Source organism: Periplaneta americana, chromosome 7 (genome assembly GCF_040183065.1).
Source record: "Periplaneta americana isolate PAMFEO1 chromosome 7, P.americana_PAMFEO1_priV1, whole genome shotgun sequence".
Taxonomy (NCBI): domain Eukaryota; kingdom Metazoa; phylum Arthropoda; class Insecta; order Blattodea; family Blattidae; genus Periplaneta; species Periplaneta americana.
This window is the reverse complement of record NC_091123.1, coordinates 12719263-12729602: the sequence shown is the minus strand read 5'-3', so window position 1 is coordinate 12729602 and position 10340 is coordinate 12719263. Positions and strand designations below refer to the sequence as shown.

General features: G+C 40.0%; 1 protein-coding gene across 2 annotated transcripts in view; it reads right to left on the bottom strand.

The window, feature by feature from the left end:
- Positions 1-429: 429 nt before the first annotated feature.
- LOC138702920 (cardioacceleratory peptide receptor-like) overlaps positions 430-10340 on the bottom strand; it is a 167558-nt gene continuing 157647 nt past the window's right edge. For both annotated transcript variants that reach the window (XM_069830327.1, XM_069830326.1), the window contains exons 9-10: positions 6517-6697; positions 430-4964 (exon numbers count right to left, since the gene is read on the bottom strand). In XM_069830327.1, the coding sequence (XP_069686428.1) occupies positions 4745-4964; positions 6517-6697 (401 nt within the window). In that variant the 3' untranslated portion in view covers positions 430-4744. The remainder of the gene's footprint in view (positions 4965-6516; positions 6698-10340) is intronic.

Sequence of the window (10340 nt, the reverse complement as noted above, 5' to 3'; positions counted from 1 at the left end):
AAAAAACAAAAATGATTGTTTTCAGCAACACTGCTTTTCATATTACTCTTAAGGGCAGAATTATTAAATTAAATAGAAAAATCCAAATATTAATATGCAAAGAAAAAAGTTAAAAATTGATTGTTTTCACCTTCTATACTACACTTAAGGACAAAATGCGTTCTCACAGGTTTACAGCACCTTAAGAAACCTGTCCTTAAAAAAGAGGACTCGAGATATATTTATTTTAAGGACATGCTATTTCCCTTACATGAAGTTCTCTATTTGGCTGATAGCAGTTAAGGACAAGATCCCAAGAGGTCACTGAAGGAAAAAAACTATTAAATTATAGAAGCGGGAGCAAGAAGTGGATAGTCTGCAGTGCATCCGGAGCTGGATAACAAGTTTAGGGATGGATACTGAAAGCTTTTCATAGCCATTATTAATTCGTAGACGAGGTCTGGAAAATAGTAGCAATAGGAGAAGTGGGGAATGGTTTTATCACATTTATTTACAACCAATATAGTACATAAAATATGCAGATCTTTGGTTCCGGCCCTCGTACATCACAGTAACCCTTGGAAAAACTGTGCACCAATTACAGCGTTGGTAACATATTGTGAGATCTGTCTTACATATCTTGAAGCTGCCATAACATTGCTCTGCTTGCCTTCGGAATGTGTTCCTTCTGTTATATTTATTACAGCAATGGAAGTTAAAGGCAAGAAGATCTGGCGAGTAAGGAGCATGGTTAAGCACAGTATTTTTTATTCTATCTACGTATTTGATAATAAATAGACAGATGGCACATTTAAGAGCTCACAGAAATGCGAGTCAAGAAAATGGACGAAAAGAACACTGCAATTGACGCACGTTGTACAAGGAGATCGCATCCGAGTCAACAATGACATGTATCGCGAATCATATGGGTAGACCTCTTACACTGCTAAGGATGAGTCCAAATGTCTCCTGGTCCGTGACACAACACCGGATGTACCAGTCACTATCACTATGCGATTAGAGTGCATTAATTCACCAGAGTGGCGCGTACCGTCGAGTCGGAAGACAGCTGACAGGAGACAGAAGGTAGGCGTTCTCACGCTGGAGAATGCTGACAGGAGATATCAGGCAGGAGACAGCAGACAGGAGACATCAGGAAGGAGACAGCAGACAGAAGACATCAGGCAGGAGACAGCAGACAGGAGACATCAGGCAGGACTTCTCACGCTGGAGAATGCTGACAGGAGATATCAGGCAGGGGACAGCAGACAGGAGACATCAGGCAGGAGACAGCAGACAGGAGACATCAGGAAGGAGACAGCAGACAGGAGACATCAGGAAGGAGACATCAGACAGGAGACATCAGGCAGGACTTCTCACGCTGGAGAATGCTGACAGGAGATATCAGGCAGGAGACAGCAGACAGGAGACATCAGGCAGGACTTCTCACGCTGGAGAATGCTGACAGGAGATATCAGGCAGGAGACAGCAGACAGGAGATATCAGGCAGGAGACAGCAGACAGGAGACATCAGGAAGGAGACAGCAAACAGGAGACATCAGGCAGGACTTCTCACGCTGGAGAATGCTGACAGGAGATATCAGGCAGGAGACAGCAGACAGGAGACATCAGGAAGGAGACAACAGACAGAGACATCAGGCAGGAGACAGCAGACAGGAGACATCAGGCAGGACACAACAGACAGGAGACATCAGGCAGGAGTTCTCACGCTGGAGAATGCTGATAGGAGACAGTTGACAGGAGATATCAGGAAGGAGACAGCAGACAGGAGACATCAGGCAGGAGACAGCAGACAGGAGACATCAGGCAGGAGTTCTCACGCTGGAGAATGCTGACAGGAGACAGTTGATAGGAGATATCAGGCAGGAGACAGCAGACAGGAGACATCAGGGAGGAGACAGCAGATAGGAGACATCAGGCAGGAGTTCTCACGCTGGAGAATGCTGACAGGAGACAGGTGACAGGAGACATCAGGCAGGAGACAGCAGACAGGAGTTCTCACCCTGGAAAATGCTGACAGGAGACAGTTGACAGGAGACATCAGGCAGGAGACATCAGGCAGGAGACATCAGGCAGGACTTCTCACGCTGGAGAATGCTGACAGGAGACAGTTGACAGGAGACATCAGGCAAGAGACATCAGGCAGGGGACAGCAGACAGGAGACATCAGGCAGGAGTTCTCACGCTGGAGAATGCTGACAGGAGACAGTTGACAGGAGACATCAGGCAAGAGATAGCAGGCAGGAGACATCAGGCAGAAGTTCTCACGCTGGAGAATGCTGACAGGAGACAGTTGACAGGAGACATTAGGCAGGAGTTCTCACGCTGGAGAATGCTGACAGGAGACAGTTGACAGGAGATATCAGGCAGGAGTTCTCACGCTGGAGAATGCTGACAGGAGACATCAGGCAGGAGAGAGTTGACAGTAGATATCAGGCAGGAAAATGCTGACATAAAACATCAGGTAGCAGAACTGGCAAGTCGGAGAAAGTAGGTGGCCTGAAACACAGTCATAAAGAAACTGAGTAGGTTTAGTGTTATGTTTCCAAAGACCTGTCTGAAATAAATGCTCTTTATACACAAGGGAGTTTGTCGGGGAATGCACGACGGTCACCCTCCCATGCAGGACGAGGTAGTGTATTCAGTGCAAGTAAACCTTTCGTAAATCAAATAATAGCAGAAGTAGAAAAACACATCTGACGCCATCAAGTTGAGTGATAGACCTGACACTGTTACACCAGCTGTGTCTTTGATTCAGTGACAATATAGGATTTTATTACGGGTACTTGTGTGAGATGCTATAGAGAATTTCTGTATCTTCTACAGGTGGGAGAGAAATGCTTTTTTTTCTGCTTCTGTGAACAGTTCTGGGCCGGAGAATTTAAACCAGTTTTGCAATTCAAACGAGATTAGAGAAAAAGAAGTACCATTAGCATTTTCTTACCACTTACATTTGAAGGACTTGGGGCGATAACATGCTACGGGTTATCTAGAGATGATCTTCAACTTTTTATATTAGTTTTTTCTATGATTATTTAATCCGTGGCCCCATTGTTCTGTACAGTGATAAATTTCTCTTTCTTCTGTAGACACACACTATTAGAAGTATAAATTTTGTGGGACTTATAATAAAATGATTGTTTTTAAATAATAGAAATATGATTTTGTACGTATTCAGATCTGAAGAATCCAAATATGGCAAAATAAGTACGTGATGCCATTAAGATAGACTCTTTGACACGTCCTTTATAAATGAAAGCATAGTTGTTAAATACACGTTCAAAATAATATTTTCTTTAACCCCCTATAGCTTTCGTATATACGGTTCCTTCTTCAATTTAAAAATACGACAGCTACAAACAGTGTTTCATAATTTTAACCATTTTTAATAGAACATTTAATGCTTAAGAGAAGTTAAATTTTAAAATTTTGAAATATTAGACGTACAATTTTAATTTTTTCATACACATTACTTGACATACAAGTAGGCTAGTATAAACAAAAGTTTCAGTTCAATCGCCTAACAGAAAAATGTACATTCTTTTCCTTTTTGACGAAGGAGGGCCCCAAAGGCTTACACTGCAGCTTATGACTCATGTTCTGTGAATGATAATTGTTGCCGAACGGTTGCACTCTTGTACGTATACAGCACCCTGCATCGTGATCTTACACCGGACTATGTTAATGATGATATTGATATGTAAATAAATTATGGCGAAATGAGTCCGAGGTTCAACGCCGGAACTTACCCAGCAATTCTGCTTCAATTGGTTGAGGGTAAACCTCGGAAAAACTTCAACCAGGTAACTTGTCCTAACTAGGGTTTGAACCCGAGCCCGCACGTTTCACGATCAAACATGCTAACTATCATTCCTTTGGTACGGAAAGTGATCGCTCTCCTTTAGCGTGAATTTGTCTGTGTCATTTGGGTTAACCATTAAATTCACAAAGTATCCTATAGGATACAACAGGTTAATAGGGTATAGGGTAAACTAGGGTCTGTTGGACAGTCGGGCATGTTGGACACTCCGTACTTTAACGTGTTACCACGCCACTTGTGGGCACCACATTCTGCTAGAAGTCAATGACGGAAGTACCCACGAGTGGGGTATTCATATTAAAGTAAAGGGCCAGTATGTAATATGAATACTCTCCTTCATACAGACCTCAACCGGATTGGACAACGCAGGACCAATCAGATGCCAGAAGGAGGACCTACGACCTATCACCGCAAGTACTTCCCCCATCGAGACTACTATATATATACGAGCTCGCAGACTATTTCCTTATCCAACAACTGCTCTGAAGATGGCCACAACACAGCGGTCGAAACGTCAGCTACTAACACCAAGACAACGCGGTAGAAGCCCTGAAGCTTATCCACACTCCAACATACCAAGATGTCCTTTCACTGGATCCTGCTGCAATTTTTTGGTTAACTAACTCACGATAGGTGGGTGGCCATATCAGGAACATGGCCATAACAGGAGCACCCACCTTAATACATATTCCGAAATAATTGATTGGGAAAAACGGATTCGGAAAAATTTTCGATAGCGCCTCAGAACAGTTTAGCATAGCGCCCCAAGCCCTTCAAGCCCTTGATTGATTGATTGATTTCCAGTGCCAGCACTGGACTCTTCAACACTCAATACAGCTGTTCAGAAGTTGCTGAATGTACCCCACCCTGCATAGCTGCACCTGTCTGAATCACACTCGTCGGTGTGAAGCACCAAATATCTGATCACAGTATGGAGTCGGTGGAGCGCGTGTGGGCCGCGGGCACTGTCGGCACGCGCAGCTGGACGTGCAGCGTGTTGAGGCGTCTCGCTGCCGATGTGGTCGACATGGTGTCGGTGACGCTGCTGGAGTCCGTGTTGGCCAGGGCGTAGCGCACGCATCGGCCGTGGGCGTCGGATCGACGACCGGCGCAGCACGACAACCAGGCTAGGGGCGGCACTTTCCTGCAACGAGATGCATTTAAGAAATGAAGACAGTACTTGGTTCTACTGGAAGTGTAAGGACACCCCTTCGAAAGAGATGTTACACTCCTATCCTTATAATTACTTACTTACTTACTGGCTTTTAAAGAACCCGGAGGTTCATTGCCACCCTCACATAAGCCCGCTATTGGTCCCTATCCTGAGCAAGATTAATCCAGTCTCTATCATCATATTCCACCGCTCTCAAATCCATTTTAATATTATCTTCCCATCTACGTCTCGGCCTCCCTAAAGGTCTTTTTCCCTCAGGCCTCCCAACTAACGCTCTATATGCATTTCTGGATTCGCCCATACGTGCTACACGCCCTGCCCATCTCAAACGTCTGGATTTAATGTTCCTAATTATGTCAGGTGAAGAATACAATGCGTGCAGTTCTGCGTTATGTAACTTTCTCCATTCTCCTGTAACTTCATCCCTCTTAGCCCCAAATATTTTCCTAAGCACCTTATTCTCAAACACCCTTAACCTATTTTCCTCTCTCAAAGTGAGAGTCCAAGTTTCACAACCATACAGAACAACCGGTAATATAACTGTTTTATAAATTCTAACTTTCAGATTTTTTGACAGCAGACTGGATGATAAAAGTTTCTCAACCGAATAATGACGGGCATTTTCCATATTTATTGTGTTTAATTTCCTCCCGAGTATCATTTATATTTGTTTCTGTTGCTCCCAGATATTTGAACTTCTCCACCTCTTGAAAAGATAAATTTCCAATTTTTATATTTCCATTTCGTACAATATTCTCGTCACGAGACATAATCATATACTTTGTCTTTTTGGGATTTACTTCCAAAGCTATCTCTTTACTTGCTTCCAGTAAAATTCCCGTTTTTTCCCTAATCGTTTGTGGATTTTCTCCCAACATATTCACGTCATCCGCATAGACAAGAAGCTGATGTAACCCATTCAATTCCAAACCCTCTCTGTCATCCTGGACTTTCCTAATGGCATATTCTAGAGCAAAGTTAAAAAGTAAAGGTGATAGTGCATCTCCTTGCTTTAGCCCACAGTGAATTGGAAACGCATCTGACAGAAACTGACCTATACGAACTCTGCTGTACATTTCACTGAGACACATTTTAATTAATCGAACTACTTTCTTGGGAATACCAAATCCAATAAGAATATCATATAAAATTCTCTCTTAACTGAGTCATATGCCTTTTTGAAATCTATGAATAACTAATGTACTGTATCCTTATACTCCCATTTTTTCTCCATTATCTGTCGAATACAAAATATCTGGTCAATAGCCGATCTATTACCCCTAAAACCACACTGATGATCCCCAATAATTTCATCTACATATGGAGTTAATCTTCTCAAAAGAATATTGGACTCCTATCCTTATACTTATATCAAATCCTCTGATGTTTATACAGGGACTAAATGCCTGTGAAAAGTGAAGTTTTTTTTTTTACTGCAAATCCAGTCTCTCTATGTTTCAAACTATGGATTATAAAATGGAGTGTATAAGACGACAGTCTTCTCAGACATCGTCATAGTAACCTGAGGCTCCTGCAGACGTGCGTGGAGAAGAGGCAGTAGATGAGAGGGTTGGCTGCAGAGTTGAGGGGCGCCAGGCTCTGGATGAAGGTGGCCACGGCGATGTTGGTCTGCGTCTTGGAGAAGTACCCGAATACTTGCAGGAGGTCGAACACGATGTACGGACTCCAGCACAGGATGAATACTGACACACACACACACACACACATTGCATATCAAACTGTTACATAATACAGTCCTGGGAACTAACAAGTCGAGAGGGGAAGTAAGTTTTCCCCTTCTCTCTGTTTTACAAGCAAACTACGAGCTGTTACATCAGATTTTTTTTAACTAGGAGGACTTCATCCAATTTTAATAAAAACTAAACGAAACAGGTAACTAAATTATTAGCTTAAATTATAGTAGTTACAACTCCAGCACACTCAAATTAATAATACTTACCTGTATAGCACTATTTAAATACATTACTCGTTATTATGGATTTATTAAAATGTCCTACAGAATAATCTCTGTAATGTTAACTATTGATGTTGAGGAGAAAAATTCGCTCCGGCGCCGGGGACCGAACCCGGGTCCTTGGTTCTACGTACCAAGCGCTCTGACCACTGAGCTAAGCCGCATTCAATCCACAGCACCGGATCGAACCTTCCTCCTTCAGTGTTTCCCTTTGTGGCCTGACTCAAGTTAGGCATATATGTTGACGTATATGTCCAATGTCAACTGCCATTATACTAGAAGCGCACTCAGTTGAGTGACTTATTAGGCCGGGATTCCGCAATTATGATGCACTGCTAGCTGTGATAATATTATGGATTTAGTCCAGACCTGTGGAGTAACGGTCAGCGCGTCTGGCTGCGAAACCAGGGGGCCCGGGTTCGAATCCCGGTCGGGACAAGTTACCTGGTTGAGGTTTTTTCCGGGGTTTTCCCTCAACCCAATACGAGCAAACGCTGAGTAACTTTCGGTGCTGGACCCCGGACTCATTTCACCGGCATTACCACCTTCATTTCATGCAGACGCTAAATAACCTAGATGGTGATACAGCGTCGTAAAATAACCAAATAAAAAAATTATGGATTTATTAATTTGTCCTACAGAATAATCTCTGTAATGTTAACAATTAATGTTGAGGAGAAAAATTCGCTCCGGCGCCGGGGATTGGCGTAGCTCAGTGGTCAGAGCGCTTGGTACGTAGAACCAAGGACCCGGGTTCCATTCCCGGTGCCAGAGCGAATTTTTCTCCTCAACATTAATTGTTTACATTACTCGTTCTCAGTGTTACTCAAGCTTACTTGAGGGTGGACGGAATTTCCTGATGGTTAACAATTTGTATATTATCCTATGTTTAGTTCATAAGATGTCGGTGAAAACCTGAGAAGCCAAACTAGATGAAAACAATTAGGTTTGAACGAGTATCACGAGATCCTACAATTCTTCATGGACGTTGAATTCAGAATCAACTCCCTTAATAAATACGATTAACTGAAGAGTGATTTTCCAAACGGTGCTAGGACATGTGATCTCAGGATTGATTCCGCTCAGAAACTACAGCGTGTTCATAACGCGTGCGTCCGCTTCATTTGTAATGTTCGATACTATGATCATATCTCACCTTCTTTCAAGAAGTTATCATGGCTTAGGTTACATGAGAGGAGAAATCTGCACTCACTTTCTCTCTTATATCGAATTATGCACTCTTCATCCCCCTATTATTTATTCGCTCGATTTCATACTCTCTCTCGCTATCATAATATTAATACTCGATCACAACGCGATAACACGCTAGAAATTCCACTTCACGCATCGTCTCTGTATTCCTCATCCTTCACTGTTGCTACCTCTCGTCACTGGAACTCTCTGCCGCCTGAAGTCAAGGGCTGCCGAACATTGAATTCTTTCAAATCAAAGTTAGAAAATTATCTTATGACGAGTTGCCAAACTAACTTACTATTATGACAAGTGTTGTATTGCATGTTTCCACGTTTTCACATTTTTTTTTATGTTCTAATGATATTCAACTTATTTTATATTTTTGTTTTCATATTTTCCGATAATGTTATATCTCTAATGTGATAAGTTGAGCTATATATAATCTTAATTTTCCTTATTGTGTGTACTTAGAAATATTGTATTCACTGTATACTTTGTACTGCACTATTTTATTACTAATATTACTATTATTATTATTATTATTATTATTATTATTATTATCATCATTATTACTATTCTTATTTTATTATTATTATTATTATTATTATGAATAATTGTCTTTTTTTGTATGCCTCATTTATTTTGACCTGCTGTTCACATATTATTATGCTTTTTTCTTTCTTTCTGTATGTTATATATTATGTCCGATTTCTTCTTATTTGTTGTTTATTTTTTTATTATTATTATTATCTTATTCAATTTTGTGTGTAAAATTGTAGTGTAATTTGTAAATTTGTAGTGTTTTTGTAACGCAGTCTTTACTCCTGGTTGAGTGTTAGAGAAGGCCGTATGGCCTTAACTCTGCCAGGTTAAATAAATCATTATTATTATTATTATTATTATTATTTATAAACGATGTTTTATTTTATAGGTTAACGTTATTATTTTCCATACATCTATACAGGAATACACTTGAAACTTTCCAAACGGTGTTATGTTCCGTGTTATTCCCATTATAATCTTATAGTTTTTTTTCCGAAGTGTGCTAAGTTACTGTGATGTAATATTAAAATGATTGTTTTTATGGGGAGAGGAGGGTATTTTTTTTAACTTTTTTCCTATTTGGTGTAAAATATTAATTTTTTGTATGTAGAGAGCTCATAGCTGTAGGAACTCAACCAAATATAAATATTTTGAAAAAAAAAAATATTTGGGGGCCCAAATTTGAAAAAAAAAAATATACCCAATGCAGGATTGTACTAAAACCGATATATCTAAACCGTTTCTAAAGATAAATTCAAACTTTTTTTTACAATGTATTTGCAAAAGCATGTTCAAACTGTCTGTAACAGAATTTTGATATTAGTGGTATTAGTCCCTACGTTTGTAAATTAAACAATTAAAATTTAATAACAATTTCCTGATTTCCTTTATTGCAAACAAACCGACGTATTTTTAAAATGAAATCAATTAATAACATTCTGTTACAGGGAAACTTTTCCTAATAATCTAAAGAATGTGCGTTCTAAATTTCATGCCTGTATCTTTAACAGTTCAGAAAATATATCCAATTTTGTCTGGCAATGTAGCAAAAAAATTAAGTTACTGGAAACCGATAAAAGTGAGCGTGTGATTTAAAAATCCATAGCGGAGGAAGTTTAAAAATGACGTCTCAACATCTGATAAAGGCATGAATACCCACAAAGTGTTATGCAATGCATTCCACACATATCAAAGAGTATTTTAAAGAAAAAAAATTTTTGAAATTTAATTTACCGGAAACAACAATAAAAGTGGGCGAGTGATTTAAAAATCCATAGAGGAGGAAGTTTAAAAATGACGTCTCAACATCTGATAAGGGCATGAATACCCACAAAGTGTTATGCAATGCATTCCACACATATCAAAGAGTATTTTAAAGAAAAAAAAAATTTGAAATTTAATTTACCGGAAACAACAATAAAAGTGAGCGTGTGATTTAAAAATCCATAGCGGAGGAAGTTTAAAAATGACGTCTCAACATCTGATAAGGGCATGAATACCCACAAAGTGTTATGCAATGCATTCCACACATATCAAAGAGTATTTTAAAGAAAAAAAATTTTTGAAATTTAATTTACCGGAAACAACAATAAAAGTGGGCGAGTGATTTAAAAATCCATAGCGGAGGAAGTTTA